A 27,370-nucleotide genomic window follows, 5' to 3' on the forward strand; every position below is an offset into this window, starting at 1 on the left:
TGTTTGGTTATTTATGATCCACTAATGAAGTCAGGAAATTGTAATTTAATAAGAATTTCATTAAATCTTCATGAGGTGCATCCTGGGATGCTTTGAAAAGAGTATTGCAGAGTTCTTGTGTGCTGACTAGATATTCTTAGTTATTATATTAATAATTTTGTTAATATTATATAAGAATAATAATCTCTAAAATATTACGTTTGACTCAAATCGTAATAGTTTGAATAATACTTACATTAAAACTTTAATAATTAATGCATTAATTATTACCTAATAATTGTACAATATGTAGTTAGTTGATATATTATGATATATTAACTTTATCTATAATAATAATAATATCTTAACCCTTGTGCGACCTTATGGACATTTTTGTCCATTTCAGTTTTGTTTTTTGTTATAAGTGTGCCTGTGTTAATGCCAACTGCTTAAATTTTGGCTCAGGTGTTTATTTTTATTGGAATTTTAATATTTCACCCTCATTTCCTTAAAAAAATCAATTTTACCCTCCGTACAAAAAATACTCACACTCAGGACCTTAGGACAAAAATGTCCCCATTGAAACCCATTAAAACTGCTATTTTTAATCGCAGTGCCGTTTAACTGTAAAATGATGCAATTTTTGTTAATAGGCTTTCATTCTGTTGGCAAGGCTTCAAAATTAAATTGTTTACTATTTTTTACCAGATGGTGCCATTTTTTCAGGTTTGGTCTATAAAGGGTCTATAAAGCAAATACTCGCTTTATTCCTGTTTTCTGCTTCTGCATATTATAGAGCCAATTGGATAAATAATGCAGCTATAATTGTGTAGGTGTGTTGGTATAGATGTCAGAGTGTGGTTTGTATGTGTGTCAGAAAAAAAATTGAGTGTGTGTGCTTGTAATATTTGAGAAAGAAAAACTCTACTGTAAATCACAAATCCAAGCACTGTGTGCACCAGCAGAGTTTTGCTGGCATCTAATGGGGAAAATTTGGTACTGCGCCCAAACAAAATCTTACTGAGAGCTCATTTTTTGAGATATCAACCTCAAATTGGAACACAGCTTGTTTAGATTTATGGCTTTGATTTTCTAGCAGGTTTAGAGTTCAACGTGTAACATAAAATATATATTTTATATAAAATATTGTTCATAAAGCATTTTCATAAACTTAAACTTCTTTTTTTTTTTTTTTTTTTCATTTTTTAAAACTTTTTTTACTTCAATGATAATCTGCCATGGGTCTTCTTCATTTTTTGTGAAGAATGTATGTTTGTCTATACAGTTTTAAAACATTTCATTTTTAATTCTGTTAAATCTGTAAAGACTGGTATTGTAAATGAATTGACTGCTGGTCTACTATCATTCATAGTCTGACTGCAATCAAATCTTTTGTGTCTAAATCAGTCTGTTGGTGAGAGACTTTTGTCCACGTCTCACAACAGCAGTGTTATTTGGGTTCAATTAAGCTGGATGCAGTTGCGGGTAAAACTTGACCTGAACTAAATAAACTACCATTAGAGAAGTAGGCCAGTGGTAATGTAAAAGGCATCAGGCGGAAGAAGTGAACCAGGTTTTATCTCTCCTGCCTAATCAGGCTGGACAGAGAAACGAGTACTCTAGAAACTGAACAAGTGTTTCCTTATTCTTGCCTTGCTATTTATGAGAAGAATGTTTTTGTTACGTGTTGCAATGGATTTTCGCTCATTTCACTCCTAATAATGAGCTGAATATTGCCAAGTGTTTCAACAGTGTTCCATTTCAGACCATTGGCCTAAATATTCAGTAATCCTTCATTATCCCATCCAATTTGTCCTGGTAATGTACCGTTATGCTCAGCCAGCATGTTATTCGATGAGATTCCAGAAGTTGTAAATAACGTCATTAACATCAATAATGACTCACATTGGGTTGGTGTCTTTTGTTTCATTGAATATACTGATTGAGTTCTTACCTGAAGAATAGAATGTAATTCACCAGGTATGCTATCAATGATTATTTATACAAGAGCTTTGGGGTGGAGCATTTCTGCATTGTAAGTGTGCTATTTCATGTTTGGTTTCATAAGAGTTCTTTTATTTTCATTCAGACATTTCGACAATGATTCTTCATGCTATAGTTTAATGAACACCCTTGGTATGTATGCATACTGTACATTTCCACAGATGTCTTTCCAAAGAGGCGTACAACATCATATTTCTGTCAAATGATGGAAGAAATCAGTAACTATGATGATAGCTTGCTAGCTTTTCTTAGATCTGTTTCCAGTGTGGTGTTTTAAACAACGATAGCATCATTAAAGCAACTATTAACTGGCCCTGGATCAGTTTAGAGGGGGCAGTGTAACTGATATCTGTTATTTCTTATAAAGAAAAGATGAATTGCAGTTGCTGGAATGTTGCCGTAAGTTTAAGGTGGGTGGATCACGATTTTGCTTCTGTGGAAATGTTAACACATGAAAACCTATCTTTTTTTGCCCTATGCCATGGCAAACCTGTCCTAAAACTATGAGTTATTGTTTACATAAGAACTTGTACATATTTCCACCAATTATTTGCATGTGACGTTGTATAGCTCAAACACGCCTAATTACTAAAAAGGGCCTTTGGGTTTCGATAAAAACACCATAAAATGTCAAAACAGATGTAGGTCTACTATTTCTACTCAAACACAGTCAAATCTTGCTAACTAACTGTGAAATAATGTTAACATACCGTGTGAAGTGAAGTGTTAACCTACCAAGATAAACAAAGTCAAATTGCCTTATGCTATACAAATAATTTTACAAATATTATATAGCCTATTTGAGCTCTCAGTGAACGCGTCATTTATTACTAAAATGATTCATAACATGATGCAAGTCACGATCATATACCCAAACATCAGCACACACTAGAAGTGGGATAATTGTAATAACATTGCCACCTAGTGGTTAGACATAGTATATCCCATATTTCAGTACACTGATGTTTACTAGGACAAAAATAATCTGATTTATGGGCAAATTAATTCATTATATGTTTTTGTTTATCTTTGGCCTACTTCTTGCATTTTCTAACAAAATATGTGTTTTTGTCTTGGCCTCTCACTCAATCACTGGTAGATGGTGTCAAATGTATATTATAAATAGCAGCAAATCTAGCATTCATTGCTATGAATGCATGAATTAATAGATTATGGTTTCTAACTGATTTTCTGTTCCCAGACTGAGTCAGACAGAAAATCTTAAAATAGTTGTTTGAAAGATTTATTTCTGTTTTCTAAGTTTAATATATATATAATATCTAGCCTACATAATGTGAATAATGATCTGAAGATAGTTGGTAGACTACTTAGTGATAATGTATGACAAATAAGAAAGAAATCAAATTTTCGTGCTAAAATACTTCTAGTATAGACACATATTAAGATATATTAGCTCGTTTTGAAAACAAATTTCCATCTTGGGGAAAAATCCCTGTGCCAGAAGACATTATGTTCAATTACATATCACTGAAACCATTACAAATGTCTCCCTCTGTTGGCCAAAACAGGAAGCGCATGATTAAATCTAATTCTAAAAAACTTCTGCAGGTCACGAGACAAGCTGGATTCTACGGGGACATTCATCGTGGGAGACGACTTCAGCTTTTAAAACTTCATTCTCGTCGTGTGTAGCAGTATTACTACACAGGTAATTTAAAATTGGCAAGTGGTTAAAAAAATTAACAGCAAAATAGCCATGGCATGTATTTTGCTAAAGTGAAGCTGTTTCTTTCTTAAGTGTGAGAGTCCCAAACAAATGTGAGGTGTTTGTTAAGTTCCCCTTCAATTCGGTCACTCTACATTGCTATGGGAAATAAATTTCCCTCTAATACTACTGAAGCCTTATTGAATCACGCCAGCGAAACTGGTCAATGGCGTTCAAGAGCGCGAAATATGAGCGGGAATCCCACTCTATATAAGGCAGTGCTTGTACTTCATCCATTCAGAATCTGTTTCTTCAGCCAACCTTCTACGAGAAGCAAGAAGCCTATCAAGAAAGAACTACTCACCGTGATCTACACGCTGCAGCGGACATGCCTTCTCTTCCCCTGCTGTCTTCCAGGGAGCTTCAGAATCAAGGATGACTCGTAATTGCCTCTCCTGTACGGAGCCAATCGAATCTTCTGATGGCCACGAATTGTGCGTCTTCTTGGGGGGTCGGACTGCCCCCACTGCGGGGATGTGAGTCTTCGGACACTCAGGCTTTGTGTGGCCATCGTCCAAGGTGATGAACTCGCCCAACTAACTCTGCAGCCTCTTTCCAGCCAAGGAGGAAAGTGCCACCAGTTTCTGATGCGGATCTGTCAGGATCAGGTGACGAGCCCACGCCGGCTCAGTGACCACGCGCTCCTCACCCCCCTGCTGCAGGTCCCCTTCCAGTGCGCTTCATGACCGCTGATCTCCGCCCCTCCCCCGACGCTCAAGATGTGGTGTCTTTCGGTGCCATGGTGGGCGCTGACGAGGAGGATGATGCCATTTCGGTGGCAGCATCTGCGAGAGAGCAGTGGTCCAACAGCCCGCTGGATTACACTGCACTCCACGGCAGCGACACAGGAGACCTCCATCATAGTGATGTTGAGCTCCTAAGCGTCCTGTCCAAGGCAGTGGATGAGCTCGGTTTGGAGTGGGTGCCTGCTGCTGAGCCGGCCAAAAGCCATCTGGACGAGTGGTACCTCCAGTCGGATCACAGCCAAAAAGACACCCCGCGGAGACGCGGCCCCTTTTTCCCCGAGGTGCACAATGAGATAAAAAAGTCATGGAACAGTCGGGTGCATAATCCGGGATTCTCCCTCCTGTCTTCTGTGGACGGATCTGACCAAGTGGGGTATGTCAAACTCCCCCCCCATGGAAGAAGCCGTCGATGCCAATCTCTGTCCTTCAGCCACGGCGAACTGGAGAGTGAGAAACAACGCGTCTCTCCCCTCTAAACTTTGCCGCGCCATTGCAAATCTCGCCGGCAAGGCTTTCTTCGCGGCGGGCCAAGCAGCGTTAGCACTGCACGTGATGGCGATACTGCAGGTATATCAGGCCCAGTTGCTCAAGTCTCTGGATGAGGACGGGCCGGACCCTGAAGTGTTTAAAGAGCTCTGACGCCCCACGGATCTGGCCCTCAGAGCGACGAAGGTGAGAGCTTGCAATATGCGAAATCTTGTGGTGCTAGATCATCACCTGTGGCTTACTATGACCGAGTTAAAGGACTCAGAGAAAACGGCCCTTCTAGACGCTCCCGTGAATCCCTCAGGTCTCTTCGGAGCGGCGGTGGAGATGTTCACAGAGCACTTCATTGAAGCGCAGAAGCAGTCGAAAGCCATTAGCCACTTCCTGCCAAAGCGTGCCGCACGCAAAACCTCCTGTGCGTTCCCGCTCCTCCTCAGCGCAGCACGCGGGAAGACCGCACGCCTCTTCTGCTGCTGTTTGGCGTGAACAGGAGCCGGCAGTGAGGTCAAGACAACCGTGGCCGAAGCGCCATCAGGGCTCAAAGGGCCAGAGACCCTGCCCTGACAGAAACGGCGGACCACTGGCACCGGAATCGAAGCCGCGTTTCTGGTGCTGTCTCTCAGAGGAGGAAAGCTGCATCCAGCGCCGAAGACAAGCCACTGAAGAAGTCCACTCGCTCCACTGTGTGTGCTCACCACGCCCCCCTGCCTGTTGCGGGTGGCGAGAGCAACTGTCATGTTTGTGTTTTGACTGTTCCACTATGCAGTGCAATAAAGTTGAAAAACATACAAAACTCACCTCAATATCAGGCCAATTTTCCTCCTCTCACTCCCCTCTCCCCCATTACTCACTCTCACACTCGTGTGGTATTAAACTCCCCGCCCCCCAACGGTGAGTTATCCCTCACGGTGTGCAGTCCGCATCGCCCGCTGTCACAGTTCACAGAAGCGTGGCAGGCACTGCCAGGGGTATCAGAGTGGGTTATGAAATCAATAAAGAACGGCTACGCGCTTTAGTTCTTCTGCAGACCGCCCGTTTCAACGCTGTGTTAATGTCCAATGTACGGGAGCGGAATGCCTCTGTTCTGCGAGAGGAAATACGCAATCTTCTCGCAAAGCACGCTGTAGAGGCAGTACCCCTCACAGACCGCAAGAGCGGCTTCTACAGTCGTTATTTTCTGGTGCCAAAGAAAGACGGCGGACTCCACCCAATCTTGGACCTGAGACTGCTGAATCGCGCACTTTCAAAGAGCTTGTTCAAAATGATTATGCTGAGACAAATCACATATCAGAACGGGAGATTGGTTTATCTCCGTGGATTTAAGGGATGCTTATTTTCACATTCAGGTAGCCCCCTGCCACAGGCGCTTCCTGAGATATGCATTCGAGGGGATAGCGTACCAATTCACGGTCCTGCCCTTCGGCTTATGTCCGGCCCCTCGCACGTTTACGAAATGCATGGACGCTGCTCTCTCTCCTCTGAAGTAGAGCGGAATGCGCATCCTGAACTATCTCGACGACTGGCTAGTCTTAGCCCAATCAGAGAGCACGCTGCTCAGCGACAAACTCAGACTCCTCGCTCATATCCAGAGCTTAGGACTGACTGTAAATATGCAAAAGAGCATGCTGGTACCGAGCCAGAACATCTCATTTTTAGGAGTGGAACTGAACTAAACGATCAATATGCGAGTGCGTCTGTCGGAGGAGCGCTCACAAAAACTGATAAGCACTCTTGCAGTCTTCAAATTAGGTCGTTCTTCCCTGCTAAAATGCTTTCAGAGGACGCTTGGCCAGATGGCTGCTGCCTTGACAGTGTGCAATCTAGGGCCCCTATATATGTGACCACTTCAGCTCTAGCTAAAGAGCCAGGTGCCACAGCCCTTGGCGCAATATGACTCTGTATCGCCGGGGTGTTCGTATTGGCCAAGTGATCAGGAGAAAGAATGTTACGACAGATGCATCGAGCATGGGCTGGGGAGCCGTATGCGATGGCAGACCAGCCTTCGGGACGTGGTCAGAAACGGAGAAGTCAACTGCCCAATACCAATAATTCTTGACTTCCTCCAAGAGCGATTTGATAGTGGTCGTATGCCATCCACATTGAAAGTGTATGTTGCCGCTATAGCAGCCTTTCATGTGCATGTCGAAAATCGCCCAATCGGCAGAAATGATCTGATCATACGTTTTTTGAAAGGAGTAAAAAGGCTGAACCTTCCTCACCCTTCTACTCTACCCACTTGGGACTTGGCGCTTGTGCTTGACGCTCTCATGGGACCCCTGTTCGAGCCCATACAATCAGCGAGCTTGCGTGCGCTCTCTCTCAAGACAGCGCTCCTGCTCGCGCTGGCCTCTGTTAAGCGAGTTGGAGACCTGCAGGCGCTTTCAATTGACCACTCGTGTATTGAATTCGAGCCAGGTGATTGCAGACTCACCTTGAAGCCTAGAAAAGGTTATGTGCCTAAAGTGTTTTTGACTACATTTAAAGCGCAGGTCATAACACTATTTGACGCGACATCATCTAGTTGCTATGCCCCCCCCTGACTTTTACATGGTTTCGACTAGGTCCTGTAGACCTAAGCTGTGTTTACTAAGAGCGGCAATGACAATGTCTCGTTCCCTCATTTCGGGGAACCGAGGTTACGTAAGTAACCGAGAGCGATTTCACAGGCGTCTCATGTTCTCCTTACCCAAAACCTTTGTATTCTTCAGCCCAGAAAAGACTATTATTTTGAATATTTTATGATGTACATATGGAAAAGTGACATTTTTAAGGATGTAGAGTGCCTGACATGTAATCTGTTGATTCAGAAAAGTTTATTTATTTCAAACCAGGCAAAAACAAAATAAAATGGAACAGAGTTTATATAAGAACAGAAAATGGGGAGCCACTCATATGTACACAGGATCTCTGGGAAACACTTGTGTGATTCAGATCTTATTGGGCTGAACTGTAAACTCTTACCATCTGGACGTGGGCAGCATGCTAGTAAGCAAATGTTACATTTGGATAGCATGGAAATCCCACCGATGTACTGAACAGCCAGTTCTGACAAATGCTAAACAAATGACCCTATTTCATATTTGTTTGTGATTAGTGAGTCCATTTAAATACACAATTTATATTGTGTAATATGCCATATATGATATAATGTAAACAGATTTCTGAAAACAGGGCACATTTTATTCTAGGTCAATGCATTATTGAAAATGACATGAAATGTGTAATGTATCAATTAAAAATTTTAATTTTGTTTGAATTTACTACTGAAGGCAAATACGTTTCATCCTTCAGAGCTTCACCAAAAAAAAAAATACAACAGCTAGTCCACCTCATTAACCAGCCAATTAGTAGTTGAACAACTACTGGACTGATATTCCTATTAAATGCAAAATAATGTGTTTGACATCTTCCTCTACATTTGACGTGTTAGATTGAAATTGATATCAGAATTGGATTTGTAGATGGTTGAGTGCTGCTGAAATATATGAAGATGAGGAGCTGCTTGTGATTAATCATGCATGACATCCTTTGGCTCAGTGTGTGTGATCATTAGGTTGGTTTTTGGTCAGATGACGGCATTGAGGAGATGAGTTCCTGGAGGGCCCTCGCCATTATTCATTCAGGACTCGTGTGTGTATCCTATTCTTAGAATAGATGCTTAATGGACATGCCCGCTCAGGTCACTCTGTTCCCTACCTGTTTATGCGTCACGTATTGGTGGACTAAATGTGCAAGTCTTGGATCAGTTTTGTTTGCCTTGTACTGGCTCAAACGAGGATTTAGATTAGCCGAATAAATAAATAAATTAGCCCAGAAAGCCTACTTTATTGATAAACAACCCCTGGACACTTGTCTAGAAGGTCAGTCTCAGGACACTGCTGTCTTCCTTTCCTAATTACTAAGTATTAGATTAAAATTATTGACCCAGCTGGAAAAGTGATTAATTGGTTTCTCAGTAACATTGATTTAGGGTTCTTGCTCTGGCAGAAATGGGGCAGAAGGCATATCTAGGGCATTAGATCTCTGGGGGACCATTAGGCCTTTTGGCTTTATCTGGGTTAAAGGCATGACTGCGAATCTTGGGCCGGAGTGGTGAAGACACCAAAACATGCCCTAGAAAAGTAAAACGGCCAATGTTTGCTTCCAGTTGTGAGCTCTCGTTCACTGTAAAAAAAAAAAAAAAGAAGATTTTTTGAAGTTGTAAATAAAACAAGATTATCAGAGTATGATTTACAAGAAAATAGTATTTCAGTCTTTTTGTTTGTGCTACTTGCAGTTTGTTTGTAATTATTTGTGAAATATAACAGCAAATTCTGAGAAAAAATTATTCGAGAAACGGCACGTAACACACTGAATAAAGCGTAATAGTTATATGTTCAAAGTACATTTTTTTGCTGAATATCTGTTAAATGTAATCTTTAAGATATTTACCCATTTTTAATACCGTACGTTATAATGTCAGGATGCCTAAATTTACCTACAACATTTGATTTTAGATTTTTATTGTTTTATATTAAAAGGTTAGTTCACCCAAAAATGAAAATTCTGTTATTAATTACTCACCCTCATGTCATTCCAAACCTGTAAGACCTATATTCATCTTCGGAACACAAATACAATTAATTTTTTTTTTTTTTTATGAAATCCGAGAGCTTTCTGACCCTGCATAGACAGCAACGCAACATTGTTAAAATATTGAAAATAGTTAAAATTGTAAAGAAATGTTTTAGTTGCGGTGCTGTCTATGCATGGTCAGAAAGCTCTCAAATTGCATCAAAAATATTTTAATTTGTGTTCTGAAGATGAAACAAGGTCTAACATGTTTGGAACGACATGAGGGTGAGTAATTAATGACAGAATTTTCATTTTTAGATGAACTATCCCTTTAAATGCACAGACAAAAAAGTATAGAATGTAGTATTAGCTGTATATCAGTTATCAGCCATAATGATGATAATAATCATTGGCTTAACAGCATCAGTATCAGTGAATCCCAAAATATGAAGTTCCAAACGAAGGTTTGGGAGGAACCTAATCTTTCAGTCCAGTCAATCATCATTACGAGCCTGTATAAGCAGGCTCATTGATTGTACCATCCCAGCATCAAGTCTTCCGACATCCCTCCACCTCCCCATCTCCTCCTCTGTTCCTGTTTTTCTCCCTCTAGGCAGTACCGAAATGGGGGTTGAACTCGGGTGCCTCAGGTTCGAGCCTCCATTAAGGACAGCAAGCCAAGTTCGTTTGCCATTAACCAGCAGGACTGGATGTGCAGGCGAATTCGTGAAATAATTATTTAATGCCAGATACTGTATATGTTTTTGTGACGTGTTTATCAATAGCTGTAGATAATACAGTATAGGCAGGGGTGTGAAGTAATGAATTACAAATACTCACGTTACAGTAATTAAGTAGTTTTTATCAGTAATTGTACTTTTTTGAGTAGTTTAAAAATTTGGTACTTTTACTTTTACTTGAGTACATTTTAAGTGATGTATCGGTACTTGTACTCCTCTATTTTCCTCCGTGTGTGGTCGTTACATGCTTATTTTAATTTTATTTTTATCCATTAATGTGATTGGATAGAGAGATAGTAATCAGTCTCGTGACTTTCGTCAAATCAATGTGCATAGAAAACTTTAACCACCAGCTGCTGGAAGTGCATTCTTCAAGCATCAATTCAGCAACATCTTCCTCTAATGTGTTAAGGTAAATTTCGGATTTCTGCTTATAAATGATTGTATATTTGCTTGCCTATCTACACGACCTGAAATGTGGTGTGAGGTTTCGGGTATTGCGTGCAGGGTTAACGCCTGCATGTGCCACGTTCGGTAAATCCCCGATCTGCGCTGTCTCTCTCTCGCGCGCGCGCGTGCGTTCTGCAGTCACTTGGATAAGTCTTTGTTGAACTTGTTGACTTTTGATGAGTTTGAGCGCATGATGCGCGCGTGAAAAAGTGTGTTGGAAACACTGTAAAACGATTTGAAATAATGTACTCAAATTGAGGACCAATCTGCACTAATTGATGACCCGTGGCGTTAATACACTGCATCTGTGACAGCCCGTGATGTAATAAAACTGCAGCTCATTAATAATTATTTATTTATTTATTTTTATCCATTTTATACAATCTGCCTTCATTTAGCAAGTGCACTCGCGCATGAACAGTTTTCAAGTTCAACACTTTTTGTTCCATTGAGTTGTGGATGCTGCTGATCCACCGAGACCACCGCGTGCGTTTGTGTTTTCATTTGAAAAAGTTTCCCCAGAAATACTTGGCTATTTAATGCATTTTTCCTTACAAATTGTTTTTTTCAACATAACAATTCGAGTAAATGTGTAAAAGGTATGGCATGATGCCATCCTTCTAGAACAATGTGCATTTATGTTAAAATTGTAACATAAATAATCAAGTTTAGTTATTCTTATTTCTTTATTGCAAAATGCTAAAACTGGCTCCGTTTTGGAGAGAAATGGGCTCTCATTTTAACCCATATCATGGTGTGTGATGCTGAACTATGAGTTTCTAATGGTGTTTGTATTTGCACTGTTCTAAACATTAATATTTTATGTGCAACAACAGCATGCTCTCAGTGGCCTTACACATGATTTTAAATCCATTTTTCTAACTTTATGATTTAAATGGTGATAATTGTACTGAGAATAACTTTCATCTTTTCTTCAACTGAATACTGTTTCCGTGCTGTTTTGATATGTTTTAAAGAGTTGGCAGTGAAAATTAAAACTGTTGGATGATAGAAATTGTTCATTCTTTATGACAAACAAGATAATGTGAATTACAGAATGTACAACGTTTTTTTAAATGTGACCACAAAACCAGTCATAACAGTAAATTTTTCAAAATTGAGATCTTTACATAATCTGAAAGCTGAGCAAATAAGCTTTCCATTGATTTATGGTTTGTTATGATAGGACAATATTTGTCTGAGATACAACTATTTGAAAACCTGGAATCTGAGGGTGCAAAAAATCTAAATATTGAGAAAATCGTCTACAAAGTTGTCTAAATTAAGTTCTTAGCAATGCATATTACTAATCAAAAAGGAAGTTTTTATATATTTACAATAGGAAATTTACAAAATATCTTCATGGAACATGATCTTTACTTAATGTCCTGATTTTTGGCATAAAAGAAAAATCTATCATTTTGACCCATGCATACAATGTATATGTTTGGCTATTGCTACAAATATACCCCAGCGACTTAAGACTGGTTTTGTGGTCCAGGGTCACAGTGGAGTGTACAGCGTTTATTATGACGGGGTAGAATCCACAGCTCAGTACTCACGAGTACTTTTAAATAGGCTACTCTTTTACTCTTACTCAAGTAGTTTTTTGGACAAGTACTTTTACTCTACTCAAACTACATTTTTTGGAAGCTAATGGTACTTTTACTTGAGTATATTTTTTCAGTACTCTTTCCACCACTGAGTATAGGGAACCTCTTGATATTAAAATCTTTTGGGAGATAATAGGAGGAACACAGACAGTTGTTTTTTCCCTGAGAGCGTCAGATGTTCAGACACACAACTTTAGTCCAATCAGGATATTCCCACGAGGGAGGAAGAGCTAAATTGGTACAAGTAACTATGAGTCAGCCTTCTCAACCCAGTCCTGTCCTCACTCAGGCCTCTTTGGGAGATGACTTTGTGTCTTTGTGATCTTTCTGAAGACCTGAGACGACCGACATGGGCTGTGCTGATGTCATTGGGCACGAGTTGTTGGTTGTGTGCTCTGTTAATTGGTCTCCGGTGACATTCAGTACTTTGAATACATTAAACTCGTGCATAAAAAGAACCTTGACTAGATAATTAAAAATCTTCATCTTGAAAGTCCAAGTCGTAAAAAAAATCTTAATATATTATCTACTCGAATTCTCTATTTAATTGGAAAGATACAAATCTTGTATAATAAAAATTAATCATGTGAAGTCAGAAATTATTATCAATAGACTTTCAAAGGAGGATTTGAGCCATTTACAATGAGGCTGTATTTGATAGACCTTCCTGCAAATAGAAAATGTCCCCTTTTGAAGTCTCATGGATGAACTCTTGTGCCAATATTTTCATTCTCTTTGAAAAAAACATCTTTAAAAAGGTCGCTATTTTATAGAATCCCAGTTCAATATGCAGAGATGTCTGTTATATGCCATTAGGAGGTTGATTTCTCCCCCAAATGTAAAAACTATGAATCTGTGGCCCTAAATATTGCTCCTATTGGTTAGATATCCCAGTCATCCCAACCCAGCAACATGCCAGCAATCTACAGTGTGAGTTTGGGGCGGAGCTAATTGTTTGTTTGACCAATTACATATGAGAACAGATGCAACTAACACTTCTACATTTATGATAATATTGACCTATAATGAATTTGACAAATTTATTCCTAAATTGCTTATTAGCTAAAATTATAGGTAATAAAAATCAACACAACTTCTGTAGCTATTTAGTCTGTTAGCGTAATGCATTTATACAACCCATTTCTACAAACTATAATTAAAATACCACATTGAAAAATGACTGTATTATTAGTCATGCTTCCAATTATTTTGGCTCATACATATGAATTTATGAAAAGATGAGTCAGGCGAGCATGACTCACATTTCTTCAGAAAATGTAAACATTATTACAATTAAAATTGTGTTATTTAAATGTTTATATTAAATAATTTAATTAAAAAAGATAATTAATAAAAGCTATTAAAGTACTTTTATACATGTATGTACTTTAACAAAACTTCACTGTAAGAAAAAAAAAGAAAAAAAAACGGAAGTAGAAAAACGTTAAAGGTAATTTTCTGCCAAGACACTGACCTTTACATTTATGGACATTTCCTTAAACCCTACAATACACCACCATAACACAGTGCAATGCATAATTTTAAATACAGGTAAAACACCTGTGAAAAATCAATATGAAAAATCCCATCGTATTAACAATAAGAACATCAGGTACTACTGTGCAGGTAACGGTAGCAGAATCATATGAAAGAAATAGGGAGCAGTTATAATATTCTGATGGCAAGGTTTGATCATTACAATGGTGATGGTTATTTTTGTATCTGATGTTTCAAGTTATTTAGAGCCCCTCTGTGACAAATTAGATCATTATCTCTGTGGGAGGGATGAATTACCTGTTGAATTACTTAACAAGTTAATGAGCAATTTTCTAAGTGCGTGGGCATGATGCTTCTCGCCCCACAGATATGAGAACAAATAGGCGTTATTACACAACGAATGGCTGACGTTCAGAAAGGACAAATTGGTTAACTTTTCTTTTTTTTTCTTTTTTTTTTTTTTATAAAATGACATTCAAACCATGTTTTACTATAATAGAGTTTTTTGTTTTTTTATTGATGTCAATTACGGGGTCACTTTTACTGTCAGTTATCATTAACAGTGGGCAAGAAAGATGACTGAAATCTATCCATCACAGTGATATGATAAATTTCATACCATGGGAATGGTATATATCACGATTTTGCTGCAAATTCAATGTAAAAAAACATGTGAAAACAGTGAGTGCCCACAGTCCTGCCCACTAGCCGCAGAAATGCATCTACCATGGAATAAACACAATAGCAGTAAATCTTGAGCAGTTTACACATGGTATAAACCATCATACTGCTTCTTTTTCTTTGATGTGGATTGATATACCAGCTTAGTGCTTATCCTTCTCTGGCATAAAACCCAATAGAGTCTTGACTTTAGGTCCTGTGGTCTTTCTGAAGTCAGAGGATCAATTTTAATGTTACTTTTGGCTCCAACCGATGTTAAATGATGACTTTCACATATTCTTATGAATGAGCAGAGCTTTTCCCGTCTCCCCTGATGAAATACAAATGTAACTGTAGTTACTTAAATGGATGAGTGGCCAAAGCCAATGAGCCACCCTGTTGTTAAATAGCAGAGGGAATCTATTCTAAGACTTTTCACAAAAAACAAGGCACTAAAGACAAGTGAACTTGCCTCGTTTTGCCTCATGTTTCCTCTGGTGCTTAAAGAATGTGTATCTTGTATCTTACTATATTTCGGACTTCAGAGGTGCAGTGACCTTTACTGAAGTTCCATCTAATTTATTGGTGTTCCTGTGATGACGTGAATATCAAATGAGCAATTACAACTGACCTTCCTCCTGCAAATTCTGTCATCTGAATTTAGTGCGTTTTTCTTTTTGCCAACTGGCATCAATATTTGACTTACAATGCTCGGTTTATGCAAACCTCTGAACTTGAGCATGTTGTTCTTCCTTCTATTTAAATGAACTTCCCCCTTTTTACTTAGTTTGAACTAAATGTTTATGGAAATAGCAAAAGAGAACGAGACCACATCCCTCACATGACAGAAACTGAATCCATCTGGGCTGGACCAGACCTCCCCACCTCCCACTGTTAATCTGGGCTCGACATCTTGTGACCACTGTGTGATACCACTGAGCCTAACAGTCAAACAGTAGTGGCCTTTTACAGTTTTGATCCATTTTAATTGTCAAGACCTTCAGCTTAGTCAGTTAGCATTTGATACCAGTCCACCAAAATCTCCTCGGAGTACAAATGGTAAATCCTCAAGAACAGGGAAAGTGTGCCAGTTTAATTAATTTCAGGTTTCATTAAAATCCTTGAAATTAATTTTACCCTGGAACATAGTCTTTCCACACTCAGCATGCACAAAACACCCCATAAGCTTGCGAGCCAGTATTTATTCTCAAAAGAGTCATGCACTTTCACACTGAGGTGCCTTCAGTGATACAACAAAGGCCTGGGACACACTAGACGATTTCCAAATCTTAACCGAATTTAAAACCATGGATGACCACAGACAAGAAGATAGTTTAAACCAATTTTTAGCCTTATAATCCTCTAATTGAACACACTAGATGATTAGACCAGACCATGAGACCACACACTTGTTGATTGTATAATGATTTCAGAGACATGAGACAAATGTGACTATAGAAGAAAAACACATGGAGGACAATCAATGTTGTCAGCTGGCTATCCTGGCAGGCGGTCTGTTGTACAGTGAAAAAAAAAATCATTTGCGACAAGCCTTGAATCGGTCCACGCCACCCCGATCATTCGGTGGTGCAAATTGAGCTTAAAATCGGCCTTAAAATCATCGTGTGTGCCCGCACCCCATGCTAAAAAAAACATTGTACCAATAGATTTAGGGTATTTTACATGCATTTATATATAAAAAAAAAAAACACAAAGGTAAATCTTTTTTCTTCTCTTACTTGGACATAGTGACTCAGAATTAGCTACTCCCTTAAAAATACCTAGTAGGGAGGAATTCTGGTTCATACTGATAAGCCATTATTTATTTTGGTAAATATCACATAACATTACAATTTTATAATAAAATCAAAAAATCAAAATATATTTAAACAAAAATGTAAGTGTCACTACACCCCACTCATATTCATTTTAAGATCTTCTAAAGATTAACAATGTTATTAAACTATTAGTGTTATTAAACACTACTGGATTAACTACTCTAGATCATTAAATGTAAAAACAGGTGGAAATTACCATACCCTATTAAATATTGTCCATTATATAAATATATAATATTGATGTCACTATCACTGTCATACTACTCATGTTTATACTTACATTTGACTTCCTGGAAAGTCTCTGAAGAACAAGCAACACACTTGTTTAGTTTTTATGATAAGTAATAGTAGTAGTAATAGTGTTCATAATAAATAGTACTAAGTAATAGTAAGGTTGGCAAAAATAGTTGGCTTGCACAAAGTAGGCCACAGTTATAGTTCTTGCCAAGAGGAAGTGACTTCTTGTGGTTGTACGGATGTATCCCCCAAGGTTCTGTCATCCTCATATAATATTGCAGACCAGATAATAAGACTCTACCTACCAGTAGCACTGTTATTCTAACATTATTAATACCTCAAATCTTGCAACTAATTTTGGAGTTTACCACTGCATGACCTTCTGGCACATGAATCACGTCTTTGCAGTCAAAATGGTTAGGGTCATTGCTATTTGGGTAACTTCCACTCAGTCTTCTTAGTAAAAGAGAAGTGTAATTTGTTAATCTGCTCACAGAACATTTGCACTTCTCTGTACAAATGTTCAGTGGACTGGATACCAAAATGAACCCTCTTCTCAGTATACCTATAATGAGAAATGAGAGTGCCATTGCGCCTGGTTGATTGTATAAGTGTCCGACTTTGATTTTCTGCACAGCAGGGAAATGGAAAGAAGGGGGATCAAGGAAGAGTACATCTGAATAACTCACTGTCCAGAAAAACATTTGCTTTTCTATTCTCCAGAGGATGTGGGTTTTATTCTGCATTTCTCCGTTCAACCTCCTTCCCAGAAACGACAGACTGGTTAATCACCCGAGACCAATCTTTTTTTATTTAATATTCTATGACAGATAATAGATTCAGTTTTTAAGGTCAAGTTGTGATTTAGCAAAACCTATATTTCAGATCTGCTTCATAGGTTAGCCTTGTTTGGGAGGGTTGTTTTTAGAGTGACTTGAAGGCTTTGGCGGCTTTGATATTTAAATAGACGTCTTCATATCAGAATGTCAATGAGTGTAGCAAACAAAACGGTCTGTGATCAACTGTCTGCTGGTGCAATATCAAAGCCATACTGAAAACAGTGCACACAAGGGCTGCCAAATTAGATGTGGTGTAACATTATTAATCCTTGAGAAATGTCAGATTTGCATTGCAGTTTATGCCAATGATGGAATATACAGTATTAAAAAATAAATAAATCTATTAATCTAAAACCCACATATTTTAAATATTCTACATTATGCATTATTTCAGCTACCCTGCTGTCCAGATATTAGTATTGTCCAATTAAAAACCCCTTAACAGCCGACTATTATGTATGTGATCAGTTGAAACAAAATTCTTTCAGACAAATGGAATACAGCAAACAAATATAACCACATTTATTTCTGAAAGTATAAAATATTACACTATAAAGGCCACTTTGCAAGGGTAAATTAACAACTTTTCCAAATATGTACACAGTTAATACCTTTTCCCTCTTCGATATTGTCCAGCTCTGTGGCAATCCGAAATGTCATTGTGTCACATGACCACAGGAAGTAGTTGGCAAGAGTTTCAAATAATTTACTTGTTGATAGCAGAAAATGAAATGGCAGGAGTTTTGAAGGTTCCTGATTTTTTTTTGTACATCCTTCAGAGGCGTCAGGTATTCTGGATAGTTCATGCTCTCCCTTCAAAACCAGTGAAGAGGCACAGTTTGACATCGAATTGACAGGCACAATATGCCCTTGAACTGGGAGGCGAGAGAGAAAAAAAAAAACCCGAAATTTTGCAGTTCACATTCTTTACAATGGCACCAGTCAAGCCTCCAGAGCTTTCTCTTGTGAAGTGAGACCCCCGCGTTAGTTCGGCGTGTTTTGCTCACTGTGTTGATGCGCTTTATGAAGTTTTCTCGCGAGTCTACTTGCGTGTACGTACTTATTGTATCCGTACACTACTGGAGACGCGGTGTCAGATTGAGGTAGAACCGTTGTACCAAAAAAACGTAGCTAGGAGTTTAAACCTATGAAGTAACAGTCACATCAAATCAACTCTATTGAGTGGATTCAAAGAGCAAACTAAAGCAATAAATCCACATTCAACCACACCTACTATAGATTTCACTAGCACACTGGAATATCTGAAGTGTTCCCAGAATAAATTCCTCCCTCTTTTCCCTTCCCTATCTGGAAAAAAAGGCTGCTTTGTTTTGTCTAGAGATTAGCTTTTTCACAGATACCAATATGCTGCCGCCACAGGAGATTTTTCCTCTTTCTTTGTTTTAAGAGGAAACCATCTCAAAAGGTAAAGTACGAAGGTGAGCCAAGATCACAAAACCTTCCTAAACCCTCCCCACTCACACACGCGCGCACACACACACGGCTACAACTCACTCTGCAGTCCAACAGAAAGGGAATAGATGCAGACATACACATCAGACACGCAACAAAGGTCACACTCCGACACTTTTCAGTTCGTAGCTGAACGTGTTGCTGTTTTTCTGGGCTGAGCTGAACTCCCTCTGCTGCGTTCTGTGCCTCTCCGCAAGGCTAGAATGGAGGCAGGGATTGTGCTGGAGTCGGGTGACTCCAGACCAGCTGGGGGCAGTCACGCTCTAGCTAGGCTCTGATCTCCCAGAGCCTTTTCGAAGGACTAGGACCATCCATCGGCTGCCATGCCACCCAAGCCCACTGGGGCTTTCTGGGTGATGATACTCTCTGTGGATTTAAGAAGTCTCTCAAGGCATGGCGCGTTAATCTTGGCCGGAGGTGGTCGACTGGGAGCAGACTCTGTCTTACATAGACGGTCCGTGCTGGAGGACACGGAGTTGTCCTGGGTCGCGTCCCTGTCCCAGTGGGATGTTAGAAAGTTCCGAACTGTCCCTTGAGCCTGTTCGGCCGTCGGGGAGCAGATGGGTGATGTGTGGAGCCATTTTAGGTTGGTTGCAGAGTAGGGCCCTGGGGGAGTGAGGTCGCTGACTCTCATTGCCTTGTTACCCATGGAAAGGGCACTTGTGGTGGCAGGGTTTGCAATGCCAGTGAGCAGGGGAGATGTAGCTGGAGACAACTGTAAATTGTATTGAAAGAGAGAGAATTACTTAAGATTTCAATGCAAATATTTGCAATCGGTTTTCTATGAATTTAAGACGAAGTTTAAAAGAGACTGATTTAGATTGCCCCAAGTCCTCAACCTAAGAATTACTTTTATCTGTCCTGTGAAAGCTTTCCAAAATTACCTGTTCTGTTCCGCCATTGTTCTTAGCGAACATGAGATGTGCATTTTATACCTGTCCAACTGTAAAAATAGATCTTAATCCCTTCTTGTCTGTCCTGTTCCTCTCTGGTCCAGTGATTAAAGTATAATGGGCATTTCAGTATCTCCTTTTCTATTAGCCTGTCGTCTTAACTTACACATGTTCGTGACAGCTCTTCCAAGTGCCTTACCTTGGGTTTCTTAGACAGGGTCGTCTCCTCCATCAGCGCTGCAGTGTTGGCTTGGTCGCTTCGTTGAGGTTTTATGTGAGGGAACCAGTTCTTCAACATTTCCTCCATTTTCAGGATGATGTTGACATATCTCTCTCTGCATGGCACAGGAAAGACAATTTTTAAGTCTGGTAACCCACCGATGTACTAAAAAACAGTTTAGAGACTTGACGTGACTGAAAGTGAAAGTCTACTGTTCTGTAACACCTTGTTTGGTGTCTGGTGAGTTAAAAGAGCATTTAACCACAAGTACGCAGCATCAAGTACACAGCGACACACACGTGTTTCTCAAAAGGAGAACAGCTCCTGTGTTGATTCACACATGTTTGTACACACGTGGCATGAGAGCAACCGTTCCCCTCGCCTCTAAATATAGACATAAGCCTGCAGCAGGGCACTGGCATCCACGTCACGGGGAAAATAAATAGTTACGCTAAGGAGCAGTGATGCAGACACACGCACATGGTGCCCATTGACTCACACCAGCCCCCGACAGATGGTTAATGGGGATTAGTGCAAGTCACATGACGAAAGAATCTGCTATGGCCCCATTCTCAGTATTTTACATTTAAACGGCTGCTGCCATAAAAGTTACTTTTATATTCCCTCTTCTGATGTGTCTTTGCGTTGGGGGCTTTGCCAGCTGGCACAATGGAATGATGGCGGGGGTCAAGTGGTGGGGAGGCACCAACGCCCCTGCTGCAGTGCACGTGTACACTTGGCTCACCGCCTCGATCAGATGGCCTGCATTAAGACCCCACCCAAAACCCCATCATCTATGTTATCAGTGGCTCATTTCATGAGTATTTTCTGACAGGCGTGTTTTCATGCCGTGCAGGTTGCAACACTGTTGGATGCGGCCCAAAGTACACCAACGGACTAGATGTTCTAGACTCTGCACTCACACGTGAATATTGGACTTCGTGAAGCAGCACAAAGCAATACAATGAGAGCAGACCTGGGCTACATGCCAGATGCAGTTAAGACGAAAAGTAAACGACGCACCTAAGCCAAGCCCAACCCAATCCATTATGAGGTCATTTGATGCAAGAGAACACTGACTCCTCCCAAAGATGACATCATAGTCTTTGCACTGTCTAGCCAGAGGAAGGCTAATCAATCGGATGACAGGCTACTCCCACAAGGGAGCTGGGACATTTTTAATGACCTGCGTTTGAGTTCTATTCTTGTCCAGACACTTTTAGATTTGTGGTGGCAGGTCCGCACTGGCCCTGCGGCCCCCCTTGCTGCATCATGCTGTGAGGCCATGTGTTTTCACATTTCCTTGACTCGTTCACTTATAGCTTCTGAGCCAGAACCGAGGGCGTAAAACTCATTCGCAAGTGATGTGGGAGAATTCAACCTTGCCACTAATGTGCGTAAACACAAAGCACTGAAACAAGATTCCCTCACAAGAAGGTGAAGGTGGATTAAGTTAGATTAAGTAAATGGACACAACATCATCCAATCGATCCGTGATGGAGTGCTATGCTGACTAAAGCCCACCCTCAAGCTGCCTATGAGTGAGGTGAAGAGTAACAGCAGGAAACTCACCCCATGCAGGGATTCTGCAGGACCCCCATTATCCTCTGGATGCGGTCCATGGCCACACTCTCTTGAAAAGTGCTTAGGCCTGAAAAGAAGAACATACAGCTTAAACTCTTTTTTTACAAGCAATGGCAGCTTATTGTCTCTGACAGGTCACGCTACGTCTGCAAGGCAGATGGGTTCTTGTGAAGCATGTGGGAGGACAGACTTGTGGTCTCTGTGGCCCAGACAGAGCCCCTATAAGCAGGTCCGCCTTGTGCACAACCTGTTTTCTAGAACATGTGGGGTTCTAGCCAATATAACTTTTAAGTACCCAATATTGCTAATTCCATCTGTTGGCGTTTTACAGTAATTTGTGTCTCAACAGTGACTAAGCATCAAGATTTCAGGAACAAGTTATTTTTCTGTCTGCACTGAAAGTGAAAACGCTGTGCAATGTAACAGTCAGTCAACCAGAATATCGTGTGGGTGGTTCTGTTTGAACACGTAACACTAAGAACAGTAATACCATGCTTTTTTAAATGGCATCGCTTTCATGGTTTTACATCTGACTTGAGGGAACTGAGATGTTTCTTAACTTTTACAATTAGTATCTCCCTGGCTAGGTTTGATGTTTAATATGCATGAGGAGTGTGATTTTAATGCAGTGTAAAATGGGAAATGAAGTGACCTACAAAACTAGTGTCATTTGGCTAGTTAGGACAAAAACGGTCAGCTTTTAATTACACTTGTCACCTGGTTAGGACACAGTGTGACGCTGCAGATTTTACAGTATTTTTATTGACAGTTAAAATAGCCACATACAACACAGAGTCAAATGTTAGAATATTTTATCCCACTAGTCAGGGAAACAAAGGCGTCAGCCAATACAAACCCTTGAGATTATCTCTAGTGCCTTTGGTATTTCAGTCGAGGTCCTTGTGTATTTTTGGAGGCGTGCGGTTTGCACTGCCTTTTTCAACCATGCACGTTTTATTATGACTAAGCGAGTTAGCATGTTCCACCAGGAAATTACTGTGGTTGATATGAGAGCATCATTTCATGTATATTCATGACGCATCTCAGTCCCAAATCTCATGACACACTTCTCGTACCATGGCCTGCTGTGCCTCTAGTTTGGCTGTTCTCCTTGTATACTGAGCTAACTAGGCAAGGTTTTGGATATGCAGAAGACTAATACAAATGAATGAAGGATTACTCACGTTCTCGGTATCTGCCTGAGCGGAGGCCATTAAGGATCGAGGACAGTGGGTGAATGTAACACTGCAGCTCCAAGCACTGCAAAACAAAGAGCATCATTCAGTATTTCCTTCAGTTATTTAATGTTTAGCTTTTCACATTTAGCATTTCTCGACCATTTCCAGAGTTTTGGTGTTTTCATTTCGGGATGTTGACGGTACACTTTGTCAATTACTATAAACATCAAAAAAAAAAAAGCTTAGGACATTCCTTTGTACGGCTCATCATTTCCAGAAGAACAACGACACAGCTACTCTCTCACACACTTGTGCAAATGTAATAGAATGAGTTATTGCAATTCTACAAGGTAGAGGAAAACATCAAGTTTCTTCGTTCAGTGGCCTTGTGTTACTCATTCACATTTCACCTAGTAGGAACACACGGAGGAGGGGTCTTCCTGGAAGTGGTTCTGCTTCGAGTATTTTTTATTTTTTTTTACATTTATTCTGCTTGGGTGGAGATAGATCATGTAGGAGATAAGGCTGCTTTTAAGAACACCAGGTCCCTTCCCTGGCATGCCAACGAGTCAAAAAGTGGCACGTCTCACCTTGCAAGCGAACAGCCTGTCTTTCTCCATTTGTTCAGGTGTGAGCTGCCTCTCCCTTTGCTCCACGACCATGGAGCTGCATGTTCTTTTCAGCACCTGCCTCTTTTTGCCTACAGGGCTCTCGGGGCACCGGCTGTAATTGGTCCGAGCCTCTTGTTCCAGGTGACAATGGCCACCGTCTTCGCTGTAGTCGGAACTATCGCAGCTGGAAGGAGAACTTCCCCGAGAGCTCATGTTCTCTTTGTCCATTACCTCCCCTTTATCTCCATTCCTCTTTGAGAGCGACTGGCAAGTCTGGGTCCCCTGGATGACCCCCGAGGAGGGGGATTTTGGCAAGGTGGTTTGTCCCTGCGCTTTGGTACAGTCTGGTTCTAACTCACTATCATTGTCCTCATCGTCACTAGCCAGCCAGTCAATGGAATAGTCCGAATCTGAAGCTGACATCTTAGGAAGCAGGGTCTAACCAGCACGGACCATCACTGACCTGTGGGAGAAAAAGGGAGTACTTTAATCTCCAATTTCCATAAACACCATCATACAGTATAACATGAGCTGGCGTGAAATTGCCTAATGGAGAAAAAATGTCCTGTCTTTCACTGTATTGGTTTGGCATGAATAAAAAAGCAAAAACTGTCTTTTTTGGACCTATTTGCGAGATTTAAAGTCTTGCAGATACCAGTGGACCAAAATGGCAACGTTAGCACGGATCTTCTATCAAACCCTGAATTCACGTAGGCTCAGACCAGTGTGTTGTCCAGACACCACCCGAGTCTCACACAGACACTAAAAACAAACAGCGGCCATAAAAAACAAAAAAAAAGACTTACTGCTGTTTCACAGTGATGAGAACTTTTATGGTTAATTCTTATGTTGTTAATAACAACACCAATTCTTCTGTACACTAACAGTACCAAAACAAGACCTAAATAGAGTAATATTTGTTTACACGTATACATGTTTTTATAAAAATTGGCCTTGTTCATGCATAATATGGTTGCAACAGTGGGAGTCTTTATTTATTCAAAACTGAGATGTTTGAAATAAGATTTTGTTCTGCAGTCTGTTTGGAACACGTGTGCCCTGTGCAGCGCATGCATTTGTTTGTTCTGATTGCACCTAATTGAAAAACACTTGAAAATGTAGTGTAGCCTTACAGAACTAGAAGGCTATGATGGAGCAGGTGACAAAAAAAGCACACATTCAAAGCCCGGTTTGTTTATTCAATGAGACCTGAACGCCGCAGCCATGGTGACCACCATTTGACACTGAACAAAGGACCTAGAAATAAACCGTTTTTATAGCCCCATTCCTTCTGTGGCCTTTAATTAATATATTACTAAGATTCATGCATTACTAGTTTGTGCCTAAATGCATGTAGTGTTTGCTGGTTACGTGTAAAATTAAACATTTTGTGGGCTTGCTTTTAAAGGGGGCGATTTGAAAATAGTCCACAGCTGGGACCAGATCTGCGGCCTTGAGCATTACCAGTTTTTTTTTTTTTTTTTTTTTGCAGTTTGTATTATCAATTCCATCAGTTCTTGGTAATTAATAATAGACAGGCCTTGAGGAATACACATAAAAGGAGTGTTTACAACCTCATGTTTAATGAGGCAAAGCCATGAATCTTTGCTAAAGGCACACATTATACAGAAGCAAATGCTTTTTGCTTTCTCTATGGGTGCTGACCACTCTTTGACCACTTTTTAAGGTCGAGGGCTTCTCATGAATTAACAGGACGTGTACATGATGCATGTTCATAAAATTACATATTTATGACTAAATTAATAATTAACTAAAAACGGAAACTGCCCACACACTTTACTGTCAGGTGACCTAAAACGTGATTCGATGTAACATCTAAATTATTATTATTATAAATAGGTTTTTATTTGATACGAATACTGAATCATCCTGGTTACATCAGCAATATGGTCTTTTTACAGTATAGCGTTTACTTTCAGTTATTACAAAAACATTTAAATGCACACTACACAAGTTTTGCATGACCATAACTCAATTTATTATGTCCTTAAAACTTTATCAGTTCCTTCATTAACAATGCACACAGCACAAAGAGATGTTTTGTATACAGTAGTTGCATTAAACTTAGCCTAAATGTACAATGCACTACATAAACTGTGTATGTAGTGCACTATATACATCAACAGTGTCAAAAGATTTTCAGATTGCCTAAGCACATTCACTTCACTTGGGCATTTAATCCGTCCATCAGCTGCTCGGTATCATTGCAAACAAATAGACTGCTGAGCCAGAGTTCTGCCAATAAAGCCACATCATGTAATAGCTCTACCTCAGGCACGCGACTCATTGGCTTTATAACAGTAACAAAGACCAGGTTTCCAAATGACCAGCTTTTTAAATAATTGAATTAATGTACCTGTCTGATAACTGAGGGTGGGGCCCTCATGATGACTAACACTTTAATACAGCCAACCAAGACAAGACCACCGCAATTTTTTGCTTTTTAAAACATAACGCAACATATATATTAAAACGATAGTCGCATGAAACGGATACGAACAAAGCAAAAAAATAAAAAAATATATATATATAGACCAAATCGTGCTATCATATAAGCTACATTTAACCCTATAAATGCATTAACGAGTATTACAAGTGATATTTATATTACCTTAAAATAAACTCTCTTATACATACATTAAGCTTTATATAAACGCAGTGGTTTTCCTTTGCCTGTCATTTTTACTCCACAAATTCAGAAGCGAGCGCTGCTATTTAAAACGCGGGTCCTACCTCAAGCCGGATGGGACGAATGGTCGCACTGTCCTTTGTTTTAGCAGTATATCCAAAGACACCGCTCGAGCCTCTGTTGAGAGGTGTACGTGGTTTCAAGGATGTAGATCTGCAGTTGTGTGGCCCCGTGTTACTTCTCCCAACGCAACGTGTCTGAGAGGGCGGGTACAACGACGCAGGGCTTTCCGATTTGTGCGTCCAGACCCGAATCTGACAAATAGAGTTTGCTTTGGAAGCAAGCTTCGGCTGATAGGAGAGACGAGCTTACATATTAAAATAATATGTAAATTGACAAAACACGTGGACACGCGGATCGGGTTCATTCCAACAGGCGGACAGAGTCAACTACGAGAGCTTTCTTTTTTTGCTGTTGTTCACTGTAACTTTTTTTGTACCTCATTAGCTCGGATGGGATGATGCCACAGATGCACCTCCCTCTTGTATGTTAGGGTTAGGTCGATTTTAAAATGTAAGATGTTTGATTAGATGTTGCCTGGTGTTAATAATAGGGGAGTTTGGGAGGATCTGACCCCCCCTAATTAAAGGGGCGACCCGACGCTCCAAAGGAAGTAAAAGTTCATATACTTGTATAATTGCTTTAATAACGTTTTCATACAGGTTAGAGGGCATATTTTGTACTTGTCTGCAAATAGACGCTAGCAGAAATAATATTAGCCACATGCCACAGGCCTATGCTGCTGGTGCTCTTTCCATTAGGATCCGTTTCATGAGGTAGGTTGGAAAAGTATCACTTTTTTACATTTACATGTCTGGAGTACATTAGTGTAATCTTCTAGAATATCAGTGTTTAGCGAACTGCGCTAAATTTCACTAAAACTGGCGACAAAGTACCGTGGGTTCCTTCTAGATTTTCCTATGGGGTTTTACAATTTATGAGTGAAATAAAGCCTGTGGTATACATAACTTGACGATACTTTTACATTTTGTTGTACGATGTAAATTACACGCATCCATTCCAAAAAAATACATACAGTATGTTATGTTAATTTTTGAAAACGTAATAAGTAACGTTTGGGCTGTGACTGTGTGTGCAGTTTACATTGTAGAACAAAACGTATCGTCAAGTTATGTTATTTTATTCATAAATTGAAAAACCCCATTATAAAACCCCATAGGAAAATCTCAAAGGAACCCACGGTGAATTACACTTCCTGGTTTAATTGTGCATATATAATTGTGTTTTGAATTTACGTGTAATAATTTAAGAGACATTAAAAATGATTAATATGACATGTAATTTGTTTAAAATAGTTGAAGCCTCTGATAA

General features: G+C 39.9%; 1 protein-coding gene across 1 annotated transcript; it reads right to left on the reverse strand.

Annotated features, from left to right (window-relative positions):
- Nucleotides 1-17,867: 17,867 nt before the first annotated feature.
- Nucleotides 17,868-26,204, reverse strand: LOC306866440 (uncharacterized protein). The gene is made up of 6 exons (XM_079411658.1): nucleotides 26,083-26,204; nucleotides 23,308-23,791; nucleotides 22,724-22,799; nucleotides 21,528-21,606; nucleotides 19,935-20,070; nucleotides 17,868-19,557 (listed from the first exon to the last, which is right to left on the reverse strand). Exons 2-6 carry the CDS (start codon nucleotides 23,749-23,751, stop codon nucleotides 19,144-19,146), a joined length of 1,149 nt encoding a protein of 382 aa, XP_079267784.1. The 5' UTR covers nucleotides 23,752-23,791; nucleotides 26,083-26,204; the 3' UTR covers nucleotides 17,868-19,143.
- Between the last annotated feature and the right edge of the window lie 1,166 nt (nucleotides 26,205-27,370).

Source organism: Barbus barbus (assembly GCF_936440315.1).
Source record: "Barbus barbus genome assembly, chromosome: 48".
Classification (NCBI taxonomy): domain Eukaryota; kingdom Metazoa; phylum Chordata; class Actinopteri; order Cypriniformes; family Cyprinidae; genus Barbus; species Barbus barbus.